At 38.4% G+C, this 25535-nt stretch overlaps 1 protein-coding gene across 1 annotated transcript; it reads left to right on the top strand.

Annotated features, from left to right (window-relative positions):
- The first annotated feature begins 52 nt into the window (after positions 1-52).
- mms19 (MMS19 homolog, cytosolic iron-sulfur assembly component) lies at positions 53-24728 on the top strand. Its single transcript, XM_051666549.1, has 31 exons — positions 53-267; positions 801-849; positions 5200-5300; positions 5621-5706; positions 5890-5964; positions 6069-6138; positions 6252-6380; positions 6767-6828; positions 8672-8758; positions 8948-9022; positions 9337-9414; positions 11448-11586; positions 11946-12100; positions 12923-13001; positions 13383-13508; positions 14089-14170; positions 15586-15683; positions 15801-15926; positions 16437-16592; positions 16685-16769; positions 16933-17035; positions 18083-18157; positions 18291-18417; positions 18613-18719; positions 20679-20735; positions 20832-21018; positions 21116-21198; positions 21281-21445; positions 21539-21598; positions 23002-23102; positions 24583-24728. The coding sequence occupies exons 1-31, from the start codon at positions 180-182 to the stop codon at positions 24611-24613; spliced, it is 3042 nt and encodes a 1013-aa protein (XP_051522509.1). The 5' UTR covers positions 53-179; the 3' UTR covers positions 24614-24728.
- The last annotated feature ends 807 nt before the right edge of the window (positions 24729-25535 follow it).

Here is a 25535-nt window from a genome sequence, read left to right as displayed (position 1 = left end):
GAGCAACATACCGTCCACGGCCCTGCCCACATCAAGAGATCTGTCCTTCGAAGGGAGTAGGACATAGGGATGATCACTTTCAATTGGCATTGGCCCATTATCGTTGTTCCCTTTGCGGGGCTGCAGCTGTTGTGCGCATGCGCGTCTGAGTTTGAAGCCCTGTGTGGTTGCTCTTCAGAATGGCTGCGGATAGTAATGTGCTGTTGGGGTTGGTGGAAGAATTCGTGTCGGGACAGGTTGATAGCAAGGCCACAGAAACCGCTTCAGGTAGCTTATGCATTTGTATCTCTCGTATTTGCTCTTTCTTGTCACTTTAAGCGTTGACTCTTAAACAATGCGCCCTGAAAGGCAGCGTGAACCCCGCGTGTGTGTGTGTGTGTGTGTGTGTGTGTGTGTGTGTGTGTGTGTGTGTGTGTGTGTGTGTGTGTGTGAGTAGAGAGAGAGAGAGAGAGATGATGCGATGATGCTGTCTGTCTGGCGTGACATGAATGCTGCAAGCTAACCACCACATCCTGTATCACCCCAAACTGTGTGTCTGCTGACAGGGGCTGAACAGATAGATCAAACCTTTGATAGAATTGCACGGCACTTTGCTTTATAATACACCCAAATCAGTAGTTACCATTTAGCCTTTATGTGTATTCAAGGCTTGTATGCTTGCCATGCTATCAGTGTCCCATTAAATGAACCTGACTGTGGACTCTGAACCACTGTTACTTAAATGACATTTACCCTTTGGTGTTTGTCTTGTGGTCACTAAGATTTTCTGTCCATTAATCTTGTGTTCATTTCTTTTTAAGGTGTCAAGACTGGACAGTTCACAATACTCCAATTGGTTGAGGCATTGGGGTAAAGTTTTGTATATCCTTCATTGAAAGTACTAAGTTTGTTTAGTCACTTTACTGCAGTCTGGAGAAGCTGAGACTATTGTTCTGTATTATATAAACTTTAGCAAGAGCACAACTACCATTACTACACTACCTGTCAAAAGTTTGGATACACTTGACTGAAATCATGTTTCTAAACTTTAAACACATTTTCATCTAAATGCTTAAGCTTAAATGCTTGAAATTAGTTTTGTAGAGCAAAATAAATTGTGCCTATGTATGGATTTCTTCACAAAGCTAAATTCTTTTTTTAAATGTGATTAACATACCCCAAGTGCCTACAGAGATTGCTAAAATGGTATTGATTATATTTACTACATAATTCCCATACATCCATTCGTGCCATAGTTTTAACTCTAACACTATTCAAGAATAATAGTCAAAATAAATGGGTTTGTTTGTCCAAACTTTGGACTGGTATGGTGTAGGGATGGGCATTTAGAGTAATTTTGTTGTCCAGTACTATAGCGCATAAGAAAACGAGTAATCGATTACTTGAAATTTAGAATTTAAGTTCAGCCTTCAACCTTTGAACCTGTTTTTCTTATTTAAAAATGAGCACTATGCATGAACAACAACATCTAGGTTCAACAATGACAAAAAAAAAACAACATTTTCACTCACACATAGAAACATACATTCAAAGTCTTCTGAAGTGAAACAATCACTTTAAATAATTACAGAATTTTCTTTTTGGGGAACTATTCCTTTAACACCGTCATGCGTCCAAAGCGCCAACCAATGCATGATTTTGGTGAGAGAAATGGTTTCATTGTTGTCCACAGCAGGCAAAGGCACATAGAAAAATCAAATAGCAATATTTGAGTAGTGTTTTTACTAGCTGAATATTTAAAACTGAACGAGTATTTGATTAATTGATTACTCGTGCACATCCCTAGTATGGTGTACTTAATGGTTTTACGGATTAATCAATGGCGATAATTGCTTTTTGGAACTACCGGTTATTGGCAAAAATCGGTGACAATAGTTTTATCTATATTTATTTAAATAAAAATGAATTCCTCCGTGTTCCATTGTGGCCAAAACCCCACATCTGGTGAATAGTGTATATATATATATATATATATATATATACACTGATGAGCCAAAACATTATAATCACTCACAGGTGAAGTGAATAACGTTGATCTCCTCCTAACAAGGCCACATGTCAAGGTCTGGGTAGATTAGATGGTAAGCAAACAATCAGTTCTCATAGTCAACATGCTGAACGCAGGAGAAATGGGCAGAAGTAAAGACCTGAGCGACTTTGACAAGGGCTAAATTGTTATGGCCAGAAGACTGGGTCAGAGTATCTCTGAAACAACAAGGCTTGTGGGGTGCTCCCATTCAGCAGTGGTGAGTACCTACCGACAGTGGTCAGAGGAGGGACAAAACACAAACAGGGTGTTGAGCGCCAAAGGCTCATCAATGCGCAGTGGCAACGAAGGCTATCCCGTCTGGTCTGAACTGACAAAAGGTCTACTGTGGCACAAGTCACATAAAATTTTAATGATGGCAGTGTTTCCCACAGGATTTTGTGAGACTGTGGTGAGTGGACCTCGTACCCTCTAGGTGGGCATGCTCCCCTGTAAGAAAATTACATTTGAAAGTTAAATGCATCAATCTGGAACATTTTGAGAGCAAAATTAAGAGGCTAGATCTATGAAGAACTTTGTGCTCTTGTAAACAATTTTGTGCTCTAGTAGTAATTTAATCATAAACACATTGGTTGTATGGATATGATTGGCAATGACACGGCAAAAAAGTCACACCCACAAAGCATAAACGAGATGGAGTTTAATGCAGTTCACAAATGGTCAAAACACAAAATCGACTAGAGTATACATTTAAGCCAGGGCTCAGCATTAAGCATTATCATGTGTTTGTCCTCTGGACAAGTAAATTGGTCATTCACTTGTCAGAGTAAAAAAAGTTACTTTTTAACAATTAAGTTACATGCTCAAGTAACATGTCAAAGTTTATGTTGTATATTTTTCTAAACTTATGGCCGATGCCCAACCTAATAGTGTACTTATGCAATCAACTTAATTCTTTGCGACAGAAATGTAAACTGCACTGTGTAGGGGAGGAGGTAGTCAAATAAAGAAAATCCTCCATCGCCATCATTTACAGCAGGGATACTCATAGTTCTATGGAATGAGATCTACTATTTAATCATGTTATTGCAGCAAGATCTACCATGTGCTACTACTGGTCTTTACTGTATGATTATAATACATGAATACTTTTTAAAGCTACTAAAGTTACCCAGTCAAGAGCAGTGAGTGTTTTCTCGTTTTCTTGTTATGGTTGTTTGATTATTGTAATGACACACTAGACAGCAGCAGGTCTTTAAACGTACATTTACACTTACAAGTCCGACATTTTAATACAAATCCGCTTTTTTTTTCTCTGCTGTTTACGTTCACTTTAGACATCACTCTCTGTGTTTACATGAATATCTCATCAAGACGGGCATTTTGGCAGAATTTTGAAATGAATTCGACCGTTCAGGTGCGTATTAGCGCGAGCATTTTCGGAACACTCGCATGTTCAGCACACACACATACGCCGCCTGTCAATCAAACAGGACGCAGCTGTTACTAGAAAATGATGTGCTCTTGATTACTTTCAACAGCAGAATAAGAATATGAACTTTCTAATAAGTGACACAGGCCTAGGCTATCACAAATATATTTTTTTGTTAATGACGTTTTAATCAGTCTGTTTGTCTGGTCGGGCAAGTAAAATTGTCTTTCACTTGCCAAAAATCCATTTGTCGCGGATAAGCGTTAATGTTGAGCCCTGTGAGCCATCAAAGAAATGAAGCAAAAGTGGTTACCTGTGTTGAACTTCCTCCTCAGATGCTGAAAAGAATTACGTTGTCAGAGCCGCTGGTAATAATGTTAGATAAAATACCTTTTTCCACAGACCGTGATGACGCGTTTACGCCTTATTTAGCAGCGTAAATCTAGCAAAATTTTTTATATGATAATTTTTTTAAATATAGAGTGCAAGTTTATAACATTATTATTTGTGTTATATTACCCTGGAATTAGTTTTAAAAACTGAATTACCACAGCTGCGAGGGGGTTTCGATTACAGCTGCTGAGAGAGTGACATCTTGGCATCTTCTTCCATCTGACTGTCTTAATCCAACACTTCCAATTTTTTTCCTCTTCTGGAAAGTCATTCAATCGTAATAGTGGCCTTTTTCTTTTGCTCTTGGAGCAAATAGGTAAGTGAAAATAATATTTGCTGTGATCTCCCATTCACTCCCATTCACCCCTGCAAATGTTTACTTCTGCGTTCCAAAACCCAGAGTGTGAAAAAGGGCCCCCCCACATCCCCCCTGGAATCTACACTCCTGGTCTAAGTAATGAATGGGAAATACTGAAAGGTTAGGGGAGGGATGTGTCACAACACAGTGCATCTGCAGACCGATCAGAGTGCCCATGATGACCCCTGTCCACTGTTAAATATCCTACAATGGGCATGCGAGCGTCAGAACTGGACCTTGGAGTATTGGAAGAAGGTCGCCTGGTCTGATGAGTTCCGTTTTCTTTTACATCACGTGGACAGCCATGTATGTGTGCGCCGTACCTTGGGAAGTGGTGGCACCAGGATGCACTGAGGGAAGACAACAAGGGAGTGTGATGCTCTTTCAGCAGGATAATGCGCCCTGCCACACTGCACACATTGGTTGGGAATAGTTTGAGGAACATGATGAAGAGTTCAAGGCATCGCCCTGGCCTCCAAATTCTTCAGATCTCAATCCGATTGAGCATCTGTAGGATGTGCTGGACCAACAAGTCCGATCCACGGTGGCTTCACCTCACAACTTACACAATTTGAAGGATCTGCTGCTAATGTCTTGGTGCTAGATACCACAGGATACCTTCAGGGGTCTTGTAGAGTCCATGCATCGGCGGGTTGGTGCTGTTTTGTTTGTAGTTAAAAGTCTCGCATTATGCACCAGATCTCAATTTTTCTCGGGTTATTTGGTTGCATAATAAACACGCATTTGGGATTTTACTCATTTTGGACTCTTGTAGCCTTTATGTCTGTGCCTGTCACAGTAAGGAAAGTCTAAAAACAATTTTTTATGTTCAGTAAATCTATTTGAAAAACGATCGGCAGATTAATCGGTTATCTGCCTTTTCCAACACCTTAGTTATCGTATCGGAAAAATCCACTATCGGTCGACCGTCAGCCTCTAATAATAGGCATGATTTCTTTTTGTGACAACGGGTGTCAGTCTGAAAAGTCATTGTGAACCTACTTGAATGCTTTTGATTCCTTCATACAGGTTGAGCCTGACCAGCTCCCAGCCTCAGACTCGTGGCAGAGGAGTGCAGCTCCTGTCTCAGGTCCTGCAGGAATGCTTCAGCTGTCTATCTGAGAGGGAAGGTGAGACTTTCCTGCCCCATCATACTGTGTGCTATCCTAAATATGTTTTATTCAAGGCCCTCTGAGTACAGTTGCTTAGAATAATATTTATTTTAATCAATATTTGGTTTGTTCCACAGGAATCATGTTTTAAGAAATTTTGTTTCTTATTCTTATAAATACCATGATGTACATTTCATTTATTACATAATTTCAGCAACAGTGGTACAATGAAAAAATCTATCATGAATAGAGGGATGGCATGCTGCTGACATCCTGTTTTTGGCTTGAAAAGACCATTGTGACTAAGGCCTATCTCATATGCATGTGTTGTTTTGCAGTGGAGGTCCTGATAGCTTTCTATGAAAACAGACTAAAGGATCACTATGTGATCACACCACATGTACTTCAGGGGCTCAAGGCTTTGGTAAGTAGTTCTCGATTTAGTAATGATGTATTAATGTATGTGATGGTCTATCACTGTAGTATCCATATTGAAAGATAAGGTATGAATATGTTTCATAGAACAATGTGGCCATTTTAATTCATTTTTGAACTTTAAATTAAACTTTACTCATTTTTGTTTGCAATGTTTTGCACTACTTTTCAGACAAAATGCTCGGTTCTGCCCCCTGGTTCAGCTGTGTCCATTTTAAGGTCCATCTTCCAGGATGTTCACGTTCAGGTGAATACTTCAGTTTGAATGTGTTATGTTCAATCCAGAAGATGTGTTTGCTAAATGAAAAGTATCCAGAAAAACATACATTTTTACCCATGTTTTTGCAACAGTCTTTGATGCTGGCTGAGCGATCATGTGTGTACAACATTCTTATCAACCTAATGGAGTCCAGAGAGGAGGGTAAGGGAAGAGCAGTTTTCCTTTCAGACCTTTATATTTCCTCCCCTAAATGTTGTGTAATCATACCAGACATCTGAACAGTGCTCAAATATCATGAGACATCTCTTCCACAGAACTAAAGGGTCTGGGTGCAGACTTTGTGTTTGGATTTGTGCAGTCAATAGATGGAGAACGAGATCCACGCAACCTCCTGCTGGCATTCCAGGTGGCCAGGAACATCATTCACAGAGGTTATGATCTTGGTTAGTGTACACTTTGAATCACAGATATAACAAATGTTATAGAATTGCCTTTTACTCATGGTTGTGTCATTGACAATGAATGGGAACTCACTTAAATTTCGGTCTGTTTCTCACACAAAGATATCGTATAGCTTCAAAAGACTTGAAATATAGTGAGTCATATGGTCTACTTTTATGATACTTCTATGGTGCTCTTGCATACTTTTTGAAGCTTTGAAAGCTCCAGTCCCCATTCATTGTAAATGCATGGAAGAAAACAACCAGTACATTCTTCACTGTGATCCTTTTTTGTGTGAGATAATCATTTTTAATGGTTTGTGATAAAATACACAAACGTGAACAGAAATTTCTTCGAGGAATGATTTGAGTGTTTCCATTTTTCTCAGGTAAATTCGTAGAGGAACTCTTTGAAGTGACATCCTGTTATTTCCCTATAGACTTTAGCCCTGTAAGTGTTTCTATCCAAGATGTTTGCATTTGACCAGATTCTTCCCTCAGTGTTCTTTCAGTTTACAGTGGCAAAAAAGTATGTGAACTCCATTAGCTGGATTTCTGCATTAATTGGTCATTAAATGTGATCTCATCTTCATCAGTCACAATTATAGACATACACAATGTGCTTAAGCTAACAACACATGAACAGTTATACTCTCATGTCTTTATTGAACACATCCCATTAAACATTTACAGTGCTGTGGGAAAAGTTAGTGAACCCTTGGATTTAATAACCTGTCAATCCTCCTTTGGCAGCAATATGATCAACCAAGCATTTCTGGTAGCTGCGGATTAGACCTGCACAATGTTCAGAAGGAATTTTATATCATTCTTCCTTACAGGACTGCTTCAGCTCAGCCCTATTCTTAGGATGTCTGGTGTGAACGGCTCTCTTGAGGTCATTCCACAGCATCTCTATTGGGTTAAGATCTGGGCTCTGACTGGGCCACTCCAAAAGGTGTATTCTCTATTTTGGCGCCATGCTGTAGTGTATTTACTTTGATATTTAGGGTCATTGTCCTGCTGCATCAACCAACTTTTACTGAGCTTCTGCTGGTGCACAGCCACCCTGACATTATCCTGTAGGATATCTTGATAAACTTGGGAATTAATTTTTCCCTCGATGATTTCAAGCGTTCCAGGCCCCAGAGCAGCCCCAAATCATGATGCTCATTCCACCGTACTTCAGCGTTGGGATGATGTTTTCATGTTGGTATGTGGTGCCCTTTTAAAGCCATACGTAGTGCTTCGTGTTCTTCCCAAACAATTAAACCTTAGTTTCATCAGTCCACAAAACATTTTTCCAGTAGCGTTGTGGAGTGTCAAGGTGTATTTTGGCAAACTTCAGGTGTGCAACAATGTTTTTGTTGGAAAGCAGCAGCTTCCTTCATGTTGTCCTGCCATGAGCACCATGCATTTAATGTTTTCCATATAGTGAACTCATGAACAGAGATGTTAACCATTTCCAATGAATCCTTCAATTCTTTAGCTGTCACTCTAGGGTAATATTTTTACCTTATTGAGCATTCTGCGGTGTGTCCTTTGAGACATCTTGGCTGGACGGCCACTTTCAGGGAGAGTACTAAATCATCTCCATTCATAGACAGTTTGTATAACTGTGGACAGATGAATATCTAAGCTCTTCTAGTTTTTAACCCTTTCCAGCTTTATATAAAGCAACAATTCTTGATCATAGGTCTGCTGAGATCTTTTTTTTTGTTGTTTTTGTTTTTTTTTTGTGGGGCATGGTCCATGTCAGCAGATGCTTTTTGTGAATAGCAAACTCAAAATGTTTGAGTGCTTTTTATAAGTTAAAGTAGCTCTAGCCAACACCTCCAATCTCGTTTCATTAATTGGATGCCAGGTTTGCCAACTCCTGACTCTATTTAGCTTTTGTTGACAACATTAGCCTAGGGGTTCACATACTTTTTCCAACCTACACTCTGAATGTTTAAATGATGAATTCAGTATGTACAAGAACAAAACAATAATTCTTGCATTATTAGTTAAAACAGATTGTGTTTGTTCATTATTGTAACAAAATTTGTATACAATCTAAAAAGGTACATAAATGCAGGTAATTCCAAAGGGTTCACATACTCTTTCTTGTCATTGTACTTGCTTCTCTGATGTACCGTAGTAAAAATTTTTGAAGGTACTCCGCACGTGTTTTAAAAAATATCATTTAGCTTTTATATTAGCTCAGATGAGAGTTCTGATGAGAATGTGTCATAATCTAAAGACAAAGAAAATAACTGCTCTTCTCACTTTGTTCCCTGATTTCTGTTTGTGGTCAGCCACCCAATGATCCTCATGGGATCACACAGGAAGAGCTTGTTCTGTCTCTACGGGCAGTTCTTACTGGGACGAGTCGGTTTGCTGAGGTATGGCACTCTCTCTGAATAGGTGACCTAAACTTAAATCACTCTTTAAAGACATAAATGTGTGACCTAAATGAGGCCCGGTTTGGCATTAAGCACAATGGCAGTGTGCGTCAGTAGACTAGCAATTGCGTACATGTATTAAAAAAAATTATTTGTTTGTTTGTGTTTTGCATCCTCTCCTTTTGACAGTTTCTGTTACCATTGATCATTGAGAAATTGGACTCGGATGTTCAGAGTGCCAAAGTGGACTCCCTGCAGACTCTGGTACAGCTGCTAGATTACTTTTTGTTTCCCCAACACTGTTGATGGTGCTGCCCAACAGTACACATTTTCTCCCGTGATTGGTGTCCCTTGAATAAGGTGTTTTTAATTAGGGAGACATCTAAAATGTGTAGTGTAAGTCAAAGCCATGACAGAGTTGGAAAACACTGCTCTAAATTATGCAAATAACATTTTAGCGTACTGATATTTGACGCTTGACAGGGAAAAGAATTTGTGAAGTTGCTCTGATTAATTGTGTAGTAATATTTGTATGCTTTATAAAAAAGAAAACCTTGCACTATTTCTCTGTGTTCTAGGCTGCCTGTGGTCTGACATATAGCCATAAAGAGCTGGCAGAATTCCTTTCAGGGCTTTGGAGCTCAATACGGAGAGAGGTGAGAGTGCACTTATTGTTTGTCACATTTCACAGCTTTTTCCACCAGTTCATGCAAAGAATGTATGCAAAGAGGTACAAGTACTGCACTTAGACATGATCTATTCAGTAGAGTTGGACCAGATACTATATGAGTATAGGAATGCAGACGTATATGTTTTGCCAATGCATTGCAAGTGTGCCATATGGTTGTATTATTTAACCCTTGCCCGCTGAGAAAAAAAGTCTTGACCAACACAAAATAGGTATAGTTTAAAGCTTAGAAGCTGTAATTTACAAAGCATGAATACACTGACCAAAACTGAACAAGTGTTTTGAAATTTGCAGACAAATCAGAAGTGTTCCATTTTGATAATTTGTTAATAATTTTTCCCTTTACGTATTATTGTAATCGGTAAAAACTTTAAACTGATCAAATGGCCATGTATTATATGTTGTTGGAAAGCTCTCAAAGAGTAGAATACAACCAGGTACAAGAGTAGAATATTTTGTTTTTTACTCGCAGACAAAAATATAGCAAGTAATAGCTAAATATATGCCTTTGACTTGCAGTATATGTGACATGTAAACAGGTGTTGCTTATAAAGTGCGTTTTCGCTTATAACTTCATGAAAACTAAATAGAACATAAAATAACAGATACCATTACTTAGAGGAGTGGATTCCCATCGAAACGAGCCCACACACAACAATATCGGATGCAAAGATCATTTGATAATCCACACGAAGCACAGTGTACACACAGCACATAATGTTCAATCTGGCTAAAAACACATTAGCGTTCCTAGATCAGATGACTTCATTGGAAATGTAAATTATGTAGTACGTTGTCCAGCATCATGGTACACTAAAACAATCGTATTAGGATTCTGGATCGCTGTAACCAGAGGTGGAAGTCATCCAAATATGGGCAGAGAGGATTGTTCACTCTAATTACATATGGCCACCAGGAGATGGCACCAAGTACATGACACAGATTCAATGATGGCTCAAATGACACAGAATGGAACTGAATGAGATCTTGTTACTCATGTCTGCATGCATTGGAGAGAGAGCATACCTTTTAGTCATTTTTTATTTTTTTTTAAACAGTTCCTTAGGATGAGAGTCATAATTTATCATAATATATATCATTAAAAAGTTTTCTTTAAAATGATACCAAACACTTGACCCTCCTTGTCTTTTTTTATTTTTTATTTTATTTTATTTTTATATATAAGCCTTAAAATTAGAAATTTTCTTTAAAATTATACCAAACAACTGACCCTCTCTGGTTTTTGGTAGAGTTATAAGCCTTTAATTTTGGGCATGTCACTGAAACATGAAATCTTTAAAAACCCTTTCAGAGCTTAAAGGGTGAAGTTTGCCAGTTTGCATTATTATGTTACTGTGGCGATAATTAATCTCAAATACTCAACTGTTACACCGTCAGGGCAGTTGTTCACCTGGACGAGACGAGACCGTTTTTGCTAATGCCTGCTATTGCCCCTCTTGCACGTACCTATATTAATGTCATTTACGTTAACTGAAATAAAAGGACCATAAGTAAATTTTAGGTTTTGAACTTTGAACTATTTTTAAATGTGAAAATGGCACAAGACAGTGACATAAGAGAGCCCAGAGAAATGTGTAAACTTTAAACATTTTTAAATTATATCAGTTAACGCATGATCTTTGGCAGCCGTAAAGTTCTAAAACTTAAATAAAAACTAAAATGTGCTGAAAAACTAAACTGAAACTAGAAAACATTGAACAAACTAAATTGAAACTAGAAAAGACTGAAAAACTAAACTAAAACAAATAGTCAAGAGGGAAAGCAAAACCCAGTTGAAAGGACAAATTGAAAATATAATGGCATAAAAACAAAATGAATGCATACTTATGCACTTTGGCACATTTCGGAACTCGACATGTGAAATTGAGCTTTTTACCTAGAAATGTCTGCATTTCTGTGCTTATTAGAGTAAGTTTTAGGCTTTATAGTGTACTACGCAGTTAAGTATGTTTAATCTGTAAGTTTCTATCCTGCGTGTAGGTGTTCCAGACAGCCAGTGAGAGGGTGGAATCAGCTGGTCTCTCCGCTCTCAGCGCGATCACATCCTGCCTTTCCCGTTCCGTGCTCAATTCAGACTCCGAGGATTCCCTGCAGGTGTTTCTAGACCTCGTTCTCAAAGGTACAAAGCTGTCTTCTCATGAGTTATAGAAGCTGCTGCCTAATTTGCTTGTTATCTAATTGGAAGACGGTAAAGGGATTTATTTGAAATTAGTTTAGATGTTCTATTTGTAGTTATATTGATTATATGCAAGAGTGATACGTAAAGGACAACTTCCAGCCAAATTACACAAAATTAATTATGAATGGGCACATTTTTCCACCAGTATTACTATCCGTCTAGTTAATTATCCAGACAAAAGCTACAGCAGTGAATGATCAGGCTCCTAACTCTGTCATCCACAAACTCAAACACTCATATATTTGTCCTGCCTAGGCTTGTTTTATCTGTCACACCTGATGTGTGTTTCATTCTCTCAGACTGTCAGCACCATCTTTGCGAGCCAGACCTCAAGCTAGTGTGGCCCAGTGCCAAACTCCTGCAGGCTGCTGCCGGGGCTTCATACAGGGCGAGCTTGATAGTGACTGCAGCCGTCATACCGGCCCTGCTGGAGCAGTATAACAACAGAACACAGGCAAACACTGCTGCTACAAAACTGCTTGGATGTACTGATTGAAGGGATATGTAACCCAAAAATGAAAATTCTTTCATCATATGCTCACATTCATGTGTATGATTTTCTTTCTTCTGCAGAACACAAAGATTTTTAGAAGAATATTTCAGCTCTGTAGGTTCATACAATGCAAGTGAATGGTGACCAAAATTTAAAGCTCCAAAAAGCACATAAAGGCAACAAAGTAATCCATAAGACTCCAGTATTTAAATCCATGTCTTCAGAAGCGATATAAGTGTGGGTGAGAATCAGATTAATATTTAAATCCTTTTTTATATATATATAAATCTCCACTTTCAGAATGTGAAAGTGAAAATGGAGATTTATTGTAAAGAAATGACTTAAATATTGATATGCTTCTCACCCACACTTATCATATCGCTTCTGAAGACATGGATTTAACCACTGGAGTCTTATGGATTACTTTGTTGCCTTTATGTGCTTTTTGGAGCTTTAAAGTTTTGGTCACCATTTACTTGCATTGTATGAACCTACAGAGCTGAGATATTGTTCTAAAAATATATGTTTGTGTTCAGCAGAAGAAAGAATGTCATACAAATCTGGGATGGCATGAGGGTGAGTAAATAATGTGAACATTTTCATTTTGGGTGAACTATTCCCTTAATGTTGAAATGGTGTCTCTTTTTTTATCTTGTCTATGAACCAATGTACAGATAAAGTTTAAAGCTTTGATTTGGTGCTTATTACTTAGTATTTACAAAAAAAGTGTTTTTACATAACCACGCAGTGCTGTGAATTGTTTCATTTTACAATGTTATACAGTGTGCTCAGCGGCGCACCCTGCTGGAGGTTTTGCAGGGTTTCGTTCAGCCCACCCCCTTAAGCCATCCTGCAGAGAGAGGTATGTGAGAAGAGTGCATGCTCAAACTCCTTCCACCTTGAACACTTTACCTCCAGGCAAATTATGAGTCAGTAGATTTGGATCTGATTTTTGTTTTGTTGTGCATAGTACAGTATTTGTTACTCCTCAACCTCTGGAAAGATAATATTAGTTACTAGTCTTAATACACTACCAGTTTTGACACATTTGACTGAATGTGTTTCTCATGACCAGATGATCTAAATTATTTTTATATACAAATAAATTGTCTACTTATAAATTTATTTACAAAACTAAACTTTTTATTTTAGAAAGAGATGTTTTGCAGTATACGTTTGAAATATTTAAAATGCAGTGTCGATGGTCTGTCTCTCTCTTTCTCTCTATCTCGGATATACACAGAGGAGAGTGTATTGGTAGCGTTTCAGCAATCTTTGTGTAGCGTGGTGTTCTCTGCATTGGCGGAGTCTAGCACTGGTCTCCAGGTTACAGCCACGCGTGTGCTCTCTGCGCTGGGACAGCAGCCTGGTGAGTAGATACAGAGCATTATTTTCCAATAACACACATTCTCCACACTCCTTTGATTGTTGCGCCGCATTCCGTTTTTCCAGCAGGAGCACCGTGACGTGAAGTTAAATAGAACTTCAACTTTTAAAAAACAGGTATCGACACCTGCTTTCTATTATATTTGTTGCGCCACATTTAGATTTAAGTACATGAACCCTTAGGAATGCTTTTCCCCAAAGTATTGGGGCCCATAATCAATGGACGTAAAATGAGACAAGTCTGACACCATTATGTTGGTCAACGTTTTTTTGCTCAAAAGCAGATTTCACCCTAACGCTGTGTCCTAACCAGATGTGATGCAATAAGATTCCAGCTACAAGCAATTTGTCTGTCTTCAATATACACAATGATATTGCATGATGTGGCGCAATATTATAATTAGGAATAATAATTTCCATCCTACTTTCTTATCCTTATTACTTCACCATACAGGCAGGCCAAGTTGTTGAATAATAAATAGGCACTGATATGTAAAAAAAAAAGTGGGCGATCATATGATAATGTTCTCATGGTTGTGACACTCTTGTTTTGCTCTTCACAGGCTTGTTAGTACAGACAGATGTTGAGAAAACTGCTGATCATTTGACCAGACTCATTCTGGAGGAAGATGATGCTCAAGTGAGGTAGTTATCACACAAATAGTCATGGGAGAGTATATCTTTATCCCTTTAAGCTCGACGGGCCCGCTAAGAAAAAAATAATTGTCAAAATATTAATAACTACAGTCTTAACCAACACAAAATGGGTATCATTTTAAAGCTTAGCTATACTTAATGCATGTAGGCATTATGACCAAGACTGAATAAGTGCTTTAAAAATTTGCAGACAAATCAAACTTTTTCCGTTTGGATAATTTATCAGTAGTTTTTATTGATAATTTTTCGGTGAAAATGTCAAACTCATCAAATAGCCATGTGTCATATGTCATTGGAAAGCTCTCAAAGAGTAGAATACAACCAGCCTATTTTTGTCATCACATGTAAACAGATGTTTACGCTTATAACTTCACGAAAAATAAACAGATCATAAAAATAAGCCTACAAACAACGCAATTGGATATATAGATCATTAGATAATCCACACAAAGCATGATGTGCACAGAGCACATAATGTTCTATCTGGCTAAAAACACGTTAGCTTTCCTGGATCAGATTACTTCATCGGAAATTATGTAATTTGTTGTCCAGTGTGATGGAACACTAAACCAATCTTATAAGGATTCAGATCGCTGCAACCAGAGGTGGAAATCATCCAAATATGGGCAGAGAGAAATATGGCGCCAAGTACATGACACAGATTCAATGATGGCTCAAATGACACAGAATGCAACTGAGTGAGATCTCATTACTCATGCCTGCATGCTTTGGAGAGAGAGCACACCTTTAGTCATTGTTGTATTGGCATATTAATTGTTTCTTATGTACAATTATTCTGTTTTATTTGTTTGGAGATGTTTTTGGACACTAGGATAACTTATTTTTGAAACGCTATAACTTTTGATTGCTTTGTCGTATCCGCACAAAATTTTATTCAGTTGCAGGTGACATGATTGGGAACAAAACAAAAGCAGAGCTAAATTTTTTTACACCCTGAAAGGTGTAGGATGAGTTTCTTAGGATGAGAGTCTTAGAATTTATCATAATATATATCATTAAAAAGTTTTCTTTATAATGATTCAAAACACTTGACCCTCCTTGTTTTGTTTTTTTTTGTTCTTTTTGTTTTTTTTTTTGGAGTTACAAGCCTTAAATCTCGGGTATGCCACTAAAATAGGAAATCTTTAAAAACACCCTCAGAGCTTATAGGGTTAAAGAGGAATTGCAAAAATAATCACTTTTCAGATTCCGGAAAAGTTCCCCAAGTTCCATTTGGTTGAACAAACAGACAGTCCCGCCCCAAACTCACATCATTGGTCGAGCCCATGTTGCTGTGTCCGGCTGGACATGCCGCTTACACAAGCAGCAATGTTTTGAGAGAAACAAAATACACGCATCAGCTTGAAAGATTTGGCCCACATGGATATTTTTGTGTCTTTTAGTTCAGCTGTGGTGGAGTGTTCAGGCTCTCTGGCTCATCTGCATCCCAAAGCCTTCATCACCAGGATGATTCCTCGACTAAAGGAAGAGATCTTCTCAGGTTGGACTCTCCTATTGCCTTCCAGGATGGATAACACATAGACAACATTCAAGCCTGTTTAATAGATGATCACTTTATCTGCGCATAGTTTGATCTTTGGAGCACTTTTCTTTACAGATCCACCGTCTAATGGAGCAGCGCGCCAGCGATGTGTGACCGTATTAGCATCTGTGTCATCTCAGCTCAGTGTGGTGCAGGAGAGCGCCCCCGTGCTGCTGCAGGTGCTGGCTTCAGCCCACACAGGTATACGTTTATTCATGAAAATTGCATGACTTATACAGCTTTTTGCTCAATTCTGTTGATAAAGTATTAACTTCAACATATTATACTGATATATCAATGCAATAAATTATGAGAGGCCATGTTATATTGTGAACATAGTAACAGCTAAAGGACACTTTTAGGTACGATGTGCAGCGGAGTGCCTGCAGCATCTTCAGCTGTGAATATATTCACAATGCTGCACAGCCTCGAGCGCTTTAATGCTTTTATAAAATGGTTACTATCTAATAAAAATATTAAAGACACAAATTTTTAATAAAACATTCATTTACTAAGCAAATTCAATAAGTGCTATCCTTCCACTAGAAGATGGATCCCTGTAAACAAAGGTTAATATTTGGCCTCTATGGGTGCTACGCAAGGTGAACAGTGTTATCATAGTTTCTGTATTGTGCATTTTAGCATGGCTGGAAGGCTGTACATTTTTGTAATTTTTTTTATATCGATATAATGAAATTGTTCATCTTTCAGGTAGCTGTGGTTTCACTGTAGAGGAAGTGACATCTGTATGCATCAGTTTGCAGAGGATAGCCGAGCATGCACATGGCACTGAGGAGATAGGCAGATTCTTCCATGACATCATCATTCCGCGACTCTTAGGACTAGCACTGCAGGCAGCTCTGCAGAGTAAGAAATCTAGTGATTCTGTCTGGCATGTTTTTCTGGTGTAATTATTTTACCTGTGCTGTGTGTTTAACATGTTTTGCTTTATCCTGCAGATCACAGTAGTCCATTAACAGATGAAGCAGTTCTGTCCGCTATAGTTCCTGTTATCAGCACAGCCTGTGCTGCGTTACAAACAGAGTGAGTCAAGAGGGAAACATGCCGCTTATGTAAAGTAAACTCACCTAAACAAATAGGCAAAAATTAAATGTAGTTGAAGTTGACTCTCAGACGTGATGACAATGAATACACACAAGCATCCATTGTGTGGCATCAAGATTAAAATCGCACTGTTCTGTTATAGATTAGCATCCCATATGGCGGCCCAGGCTGTTTCTCTTTTCCTGGATGGAGATGCGTCCTTTCTGCCTGAAAATGCATTCCCCTCACAAATCCAGTTGCTTCAGGTACGAAGATCTTTGTTTAGCTTAACTAAAAAAAAAAAACATAGTTTTACAGATGAACTTAGCCTCTAAAGAGGTCTTGATACAGTAAAAGCTGTTCTGCGCAGGCTCTGTGGTGGCTCCAAATTCTTTGTGAAGAAACAATGTGCATGAAAGTCATAGTAAAATATGGCAGCAGCTCTTAAGTTTACTATCACATAATATCTATCTCCTTGTTTATTACAAGAAAAATGAGTGCCAAATTCATACAAACGACAAACTATATGATATTGATTTTCTGCGCAATGATGTTGAATGATCAGTATCCCATACGCGTGTACGCATAAATATTATACGTTATTTCTAACTCAAGGTGGCACTGTTGTTTCAGTGACTGACTTGATTTACATTTGACATTGTTATTTGACGAAACAGCAACATGGAAATAAACTATAGCAAGTGTAATACATGAACAGTATGATTTGGCTATTGTCATTTAGGTGTACTATTGAAATTCTGCAAGTTGTACGTCTATTTAGACTCAATATGTGCTTGAGAAAATACATGTGTGTAACTTGTGTGTATCTTATGTGTTAAGTGTAGCTCAATATGTGTTTGACAGCCATTTAAGTCTCGTAAATTTCAGTGTGGAAGTAATGAATCCCGTTCTATCATTTGTTGCACAATTTCTCTGATATATAAAAAAAATAAAACACCAAAATATAATACAATATATTCTATTCTGTTTTCTAATTGTCTTAAAAATGCTTTGAACAATTTACACTATCACTATTTTTTTTTTATTGATTTTCTATGTAAACGTATGCTAGACAGACATCTTTCACCGTTGCTCTGCATTTTGCTACATGTTTCTATATGCTATATGTCTCGAGACACCTGCATTCTGTTCTGTTCGTTGAGCTACATCTAGCTTTTTTTCAATCTGAACGGCCACTGAGAACACTCCATACCTGTGGTGAAATTACTGTAATGCACAGCCTTTCATGACTTACTGCTTTAATAGAACATTTGTTTGTTGCGTCTTTAGTAACTGCGCTTGTTTTCCCACAGAGCCAGGTGGAGTCTACTGGCCAGTCTCGGTTGGTGTGTTTGCTGATGGCCTGTGTGTGCTCTCTTCCACGCAGTGTAAGTTTAAATGTCTTGTCTCATCACAGTATTTAGCGAATCATCTGTTTCATTTAGCTACCCGCTTAATTACATAAACATCATAGCTATTGCAAAATGATGACAGATCTTCATTTGATCGATTACACAATAGGTGGACATTCCTGAAATCGACAGGCTTCTTGTCCAGTTGGAAGAGTTGAGCTGTACGTGTTCTCACCTGTTCTCCTACACGTTTGCAGCAAAATGCTTTGCTGGCTTGGTCAACAAGAGACCGGCAGGTACACAAACAATGAGATTATCTTCTTTCCACATCACATGCTCTAAATTTTGTGCTATATTGCCGAATGGAAGATTCTTTTCTATCGATCTACGTCACTGGAAATAATGAACGAGTTATTTGAGCCCTGGAGTTAATTTACCTGATCTGCATAGTGCTTTAAGAGAGTGAAATTACGTGAGGTTTTTGTGTTCAGGTGAAGCTCTAGATGCTGTGCTGGAGAGAGTGTTGAAGAGGATCAGTGTTGAATTGGAGAATGTTTCCTCTTCACAACGAACACAAGCATTCACACTGCTGCTCTGGGTAAAATCACACGGTCAAATACGCTGGAGGACTTAGGAGTAACTTTACATTTTCTGTTTGTAATTAGCGGTGTTTGCTAAGGCAAGCATCAGTGTAACTTTTGCACATACTTGGGGTTAGGGAGTTTTTTTATAATAATTTTATCTCCTTTTCTCCCCAATTTGGCATGCCAAATTCCCACAACTTAGTAGGTCCTCATGGTGGCGCGGTTACTCACCTCAGTCCAGGTGGCGGAGGACAAGTTTCAGTTGCCTCCGCTTCTGAGACCGTCAATCCACGCATCTTATCACGTGGCTCGCTGTGCATGTCACCGCAGAGACTCACAGCATGTGGAGGCTCGTGCTATTCTCCACGATCCACGCACCCCATTGAGAGCGAGAACCACTAATTGTGACCACAAGGAGGTTACCCCATGTGACTCTACCCTCCCTAGCAACTGGGCCAATTTGGTTACTTAGGAGACCAGGCTGGAGTCACTCAGCACGCCCTGGATTCGAACTTGTGACTCCAGGGGTGGTAGTCAGCATCAATACTCACTGAGCTGCCCAGGCCCCGGGGTTAGGGATTTTAACAAATCTCTAAACCTCAGGATTAAACTTTGCGCTACATTTTTAACAGTCAGATTTTGGGTGTTACCACAGCACCACCCACAACACCATAGCATCGTGGTTGCGACATTTCCATGTGCAAGTACTAAATTTTCTTAAGAAATATACTTTTTTTTTAGTTCTGTATATTTTCAAATTGTAGGGTTTAAGTACTCCCGTTCCTCATCACTCGCCGTTGATCGTTTTGTTTTTTCAAAGAGCAAATGGCTGATTTAAATGCAAATATGTCACTAATACAATTATGGCAAATGATACATACACAAAGTTGTATTTAACATTTAGTTTATACAATATATTTTCTTATTATTCCATCAAAAATATTGAAAAACAGAAAATGCATTATCTGTTGATGGATCTTGTTGGTAGATCTTGCGACTAACACTAGTAGGTGGGCAGTTTACAATTAAGCATGTCCAAGGTGATTAAAATGAGAAATCTTTAAAAACAATCTACTTCAAAACACGTGTCAAGTTCGTAGAAATGTAATCTTTGTTTCCAATTTGGTTCATGATTTTTTTTTTTTACAAATATCATTCATTTTTGATGCAAGAATATTAAGACGTTTTCTCAGGGTTATGCCACATGACCTGAACAAAATGTGCCTTTTCATAAAAATCTCAAAATATTGGATATCTTTTTAAAACTTCACACTCTTTGAGGGTCTAAAGGAGTCCTCTTGGTTTTAGTCAGCATAAACAAAATGGCAACCTATGTTGGTTACACCACATGACTTTAATTTGGTAGACTAAAGTTTTTCAAATATGAGTCGTATTTTAAAACAATTGTTTCACTGCTTTTTTTTTTCTTCACTTTTTTTTTTTCAAGAAATATTAAAGATTATTCTGCTCTTCTTGTGCCAACATTTCTTGTTTTAAGAATTGCAGCTTTTAATGAGGCTTTTTATTACTATTATTATTATTTGTTTTATTTAATTTTTTTTACCGTCTCTGGACGTTTACACCACATGACGTTTTTTAATTTAACCCCCAGAATAAATATCAAAATGACTTTGAACTCAGAAAATATGCTCCTCATTGAAGAGAGGTGTATTCAAGTAATTGTATGTATTTTTGAATAATTTAATAGATCTGTACAAAAAACATTAGCATCACGTCATTGACCCAGGTAACTGGTGATGCTGATATAATCTCACAAGGTCCAAATATTGTCTGACTGATGTATCTATCCACTATTCTTTAGCATAATTGTTATTCCACATAATCACTGCTTTTCAACCTGAACTATACAAGTTATAGATCTAATTTGCTATATAAGCCATTACAACTCATTTGTAACGGGAGTAATATTTGTTTATGGTTTGACTATCTTGACAAATTACATTTATGTGTAGATGTCCAAGGCCCTCCTCTTACGGTACCATCCACTATCAACGGTCCTGACTGACAAGGTAAAATGTTCTCTCTTTATTCACAAATGGTTTGTTTCTTTCAGAGGTTGTTTTTCATGTCAGAATGATCTCTCTTCTTCTCTCGTTTATTTCCAGCTCTTTGCTCTGTTGAGTGACCCAGAATTAGGATGTCAGGTGGCTGATGGTTTTTCCGTTCTAATGAGCGACTCGCCGGACGTGCTCAATCGTAATTGCCACGCTGATGTGCGAATAATGTACCGACAACGATTTTTCGCCGAAAACTCAACCAAACTTGTTCAAGGCTTCAACTCAGCAGAGCAGGGTACCACCGGATTACCTCTTTCTGTCTTAACCATCAGTACAGCTAAACTGCTCGCTTAACCATTCCTTCTTGCATCTAAATATGTTTTCCCCTACAGACAAGAAGTCATGCTATTTGAAAGCCCTGTCCCACATTGTCAGTAACCTTCCCAGACAAGTCCAGCTCACAGAGCTTCCTGCAGTGAGTGCTTTTAATTAAATAATCATGAAATAATTGCACCAGATACATAGTGCTAATGTTTGTTGTGCTGTTCTGGGTTCAGCTGCTGCAGCTCCTGCTTGAAGCATTGTCGTGTCCGGATCAGGGGGTGCAGCTGTCTACTCTGTCCTGCTTGCAGCCTGTGTTGTTGGAGCCCCCAGCGGCCCTCAACAACCAACTGGAGGCGCTATTTTCTCGCCTGCTGGCCCTCACTACCAGCCCTGCTATGGTACCTCTTTTATCAGTGCATTGAAAAGAAAATCTTCCATTTGACTTTATGCTGCAGTATTTAAATGGTTAATCTTTATGTTCCTCTCCTTAGAAAGTGAAAATTGCATCTCTGCGCTGTGTTCATGCTCTCTCCGGCCTGCCTGAACATATGGTAAGAGAGTCAAACACATGAACAGCATCTAGAAGACCCTGGGGCTGTCACAAATACTCAGTTAAACCTGAATACTAAATTTAGGGGAAAAAAACTTTTCTCCCAATTTGGAATGCCCAATTCCCACTACTTAGTAGGTCCTTGTGGTGGCGCGGTTACTCGCCTCAATCTGGGTGGCGGAGGACAAGTCTCAGTTGCCTCCGCTTCTAAGACCGTCAATCCACGCATCTTATCACGTGGCTCGCTGTGCATGACACCGCGGAGACTCCCAGCACGTGGAGGCTCATGCTACTCTCCGCAATCCACGCACAACTTGCCACACGCCCCATTGAGAGCGAGAACCACTAATCACGACCACAAGGAGGTTATCCCATGTGACTCTGCCTTCCCTAGCAACCGGGCCAATTTGGTTGTTTAGGAGACCTGGCTGGAGTCACTCAGCACACCCTGGATTTGAACTCACGACTCCAGGGGTGGTAGTCAGTGTCAATACTCGCTGAGCTGCCCAGGCCCCCCAAACTTTACATTCTTGATGATTTGGCAAAATGATGAAGGTGAAACAATCTACGGTTGAGGGTATGTGAAACATTTTGAAGAGTCTTTCTGAAGTATGTAGCTGCATGACTCAAAAAAAAAATTAAAAATTAAACGTGCGCTCAGGACATTTTTGCTAATTGCTAAACTTTATTTTGACAAATATGTTACAAATGATGTACACTCACATGAGATGAATATTCTAGTCATATCAGTTTTAGAGAAAAAGCTACTTTATTCTAAATATGGTGCTGGGTGCACATTCATGATCACCACCATGTTGAGATTATATGAGCAGCTGAATATTACTGGCTTTATTTCAATAATCCCCTGTAACGCTTTCACCTGTTGAGTACATTTAATCATGGCTTACTTTGAATAGCGCATTTTTACAGTGACATCGGTATCTAAGAACTTGTATTTTTGCATAATGCTGCATTTCCACCAGTTGGTGCCAGCGCAATATAAACAGAAATTTTAGAGTGCACCTGTAATTGCTTTAACGGAATCTGCGAGTAATTACCAATAAGTCTTTATGACTGACTACTGTACACTGGTCAAGCTGTATGTTTGTTGTTGTATGCTGCCAGCGTAGACAACCAACACAATAGAACAACATATTGTCAATTTGTCTTTTCATGGTAGCCAGTGTTTTTATCAAATTCAATTCAGACTGCAAACTCAGGACTTGGGTCAAGTATTTTCTGTTGCCATGGCACTGTAGATTCAGTGGCATTGTAGGAAAAAATTGTTTATTGCTTTGCATGATTTGTTGATTTAGTCCAGTTGAAGTCTTTTTGAGAAAATCTACTCCATTAATGGTCAAAATAATTGGCAGATTAATTGATTTGTTTTTAAACCTCTTTCAGGTCCTGCCATTCCGTGCCAGAGTGCTGAAAGCTCTTGCTGTTCCTCTGGATGACAAGAAGAGGCTGGTGAGGAAGGAAGCCGTGGCTGCCCGAGGAGAATGGTGAGTCGGCCATTTTTTCACATACAGTAGCTTTAAAAGAATTCCGTCATTACTCACCATCTTATACTTCCAGACCCGTATGACTTACATTTTTATGTGGTACACAAAAGGATGTTTTAATGAATATATTCATTCAGTACAATGGCAGTGGATAGTGCCTCACTTTAACCCTTGTGCACTGTTAGTTTTAGACTCACACTTGAATTGTTCACGGTCAAATTTGACCAAAAACAATAAACGTGTAATTTTTATTATTTTTGTGAAAGAAATGTAATACCACTAACTTCAATAGAGGAAAAACACTAAAGTTGTGCATTTTCGGGGGAATTTTATGCCATTTAGATCTTAACTACCTTTAAATTTATCAATTACACCATTAAGTTGCATATGAAAATAAGCACATTTATGTTAATTTCACTACAGTAAAAACCTATACTAATAGAAAGTTGAAACAAAGAAAATATGAGAATGTGTCATGTATTGGGGCAGATTGCTGCCATCTGGGGCAAATAAAGAACAATTACATGACAAAAATAACCAGTAAATAGCTGCAGAGATCCACTAATTCATTCCTGGTTGTAACTAGATGCATGTGTGGATGTTTTCTCTGCATTGTGGATGTGTTATGGTCTTACCCATTCGTGTGTGTGTGTGTGTGTGTGTGTGTGTGTGTGTGTGTGTGATCTGCATTGTGGCTGAATTCTTAAATTTCACAAATAAAAAAAAAAAAAATTGCTCTGTGTTATAGTCTCGCCCATTCATTTCCTATAGTCGGTCAAATTTTACCGCAAACAACATAAGTGTCGCTTTTTTTGTTATGTGGCCTAAACTCATTGAATCCAGTTCAAATTATTTTTGTGTGTTGTTTAGTTGGCAAATGTAAGAAAAGTAACCAAGCCTCGAGCGACTCTTCAATTATACCCTTTTTATTAAAGAAACAAAATTGATTTTGGTAAAAAATGACCAAACAGTGCACAAGGGTTAAAGCTTAAAGGGCCTAAAAGTATTCCATGCAACTCGTGCCTCATATTCCAAGTCTTCTGAAGGCTTAAAATAGGTTTTGATAATAAACAGCCCAAAATGTAAGTAATTTTCCATTGAAAATCTTCATGTCTTTTGCATGCATGAGTGTTTTTTTGGCGCTAAAACCAATGCAAGTAGTCATACGCTTCTTTCATTGCACTCATTAACGTGCAACAGAGGTCAAGATTTTCACTAAAAAATGAGTTAATTTCAGGTTGTTTCTCACCGTTTGCTTAAAGAAGATTGTCCTAACAACTGCTATTGTATTGGATAGAATAATAAAAACATCTCCCATTGTGTCCCGTGTAAGTCATACAAGTTTTGAACAACATGATGGTGAGTTTATTATGACAGAATTGTCATTTTTGGGTGAACTATTCCTTTAAGACCTTTTAAGGTCCTCATATCATATGTAACCAGATTTCCAATGATGGCATCTAATGTCAATGGTCCTCAGGTTTTTGTTAGGTAGTCCCGGTGGAAGATGAACAGATCAGTGTTGCTACATCCACAGTGGGTAGAACTTCATGAATGGACCAGACATTTTGGACATCCAGAGATGGATCACCACTCACAGCCTTTGATTTTACTCCACTACCCCCTTTTTATGATATGGCTCTTGTTTGGGGGTCAGCCTGTCTGGGCACAACTATGGCTACACAAACTGTGAGTTTCTGCGAACTTGAAAATGAACCCAAATGATGCACTGAGGTGGACATGCTCTTTTTCAGCCAGGCCTTACAACTGATGCTGGATCAGGATCGTAAACAAAGATGCATAAGCCACATGTATTGTGTGTGGCACTATCATTTGAGACTGTGCGCCAGTGTGCTCTTACACCACATCTGATTCTACTGACCTGTTTTGTACAAACACCATCTCAGATTTCAGTTTAACCAGCGGTCTTACTCTTTTAGGAATGTTATTTTCTTGAAGATTGCAGTCATTGAATGTGATAGTAATATAACTGTCCCAAAGTCAGTGTTTCTAAACTTGTGTTCCATTAGCCATAAAGTTGGTTGTTGTCATTCATTTTCATAGCTAACTTAAAGGTCTAACTGACAAAACTGATGCCAAGTCTATAAAACAATATTTAAATGTCAATAAAAACTTTTGTAAATGTGTACAGTGTGGTGAACCTTCTGTTAAGTTTCCTGCAAATGAAAGTTATTAATGGCCATAAGTTACAACCCAAGGCAAAGCAAGAAGATTTCAGTCAAACTTAACATTTGTTTAAAAAGTAAAGCTATAAATTGTCTTAATTTTATGAATTTCCCTATAGTCACTGAGGTGTTAGAGCACTTAACATGACGTGTTGGTATGTAATACCAATAAGAAACCTTACATTTACATTGCGGTCAAATGTGAGACCAAATAAACTAGTTTTAACGAAATGCATGGATCACTTTG

Source organism: Myxocyprinus asiaticus, chromosome 32, assembly GCF_019703515.2.
Source record: "Myxocyprinus asiaticus isolate MX2 ecotype Aquarium Trade chromosome 32, UBuf_Myxa_2, whole genome shotgun sequence".
Taxonomy (NCBI): Eukaryota; Metazoa; Chordata; class Actinopteri; order Cypriniformes; family Catostomidae; genus Myxocyprinus; species Myxocyprinus asiaticus.
The sequence above is the reverse complement of the archived record's forward strand: the minus strand, read 5'-3'. Positions and strand labels throughout refer to the sequence as shown.

Excerpts from the sequence above, each read along its gene's own strand:
- mms19 (XM_051666549.1), top strand. The coding sequence starts at position 180 with ATGGCTGCGGATAGTAATGTGCTGTTGGGGTTGGTGGAAGAATTCGTG. Across the intron at positions 16,593-16,684 it reads ACTGCAGGCAGCTCTGCAGA|ATCACAGTAGTCCATTAACA; the intron begins GTAAGAAATCTA and ends TTTATCCTGCAG. Across the intron at positions 18,720-20,678 it reads CATTCACACTGCTGCTCTGG|ATGTCCAAGGCCCTCCTCTT; the intron begins GTAAAATCACAC and ends ATTTATGTGTAG.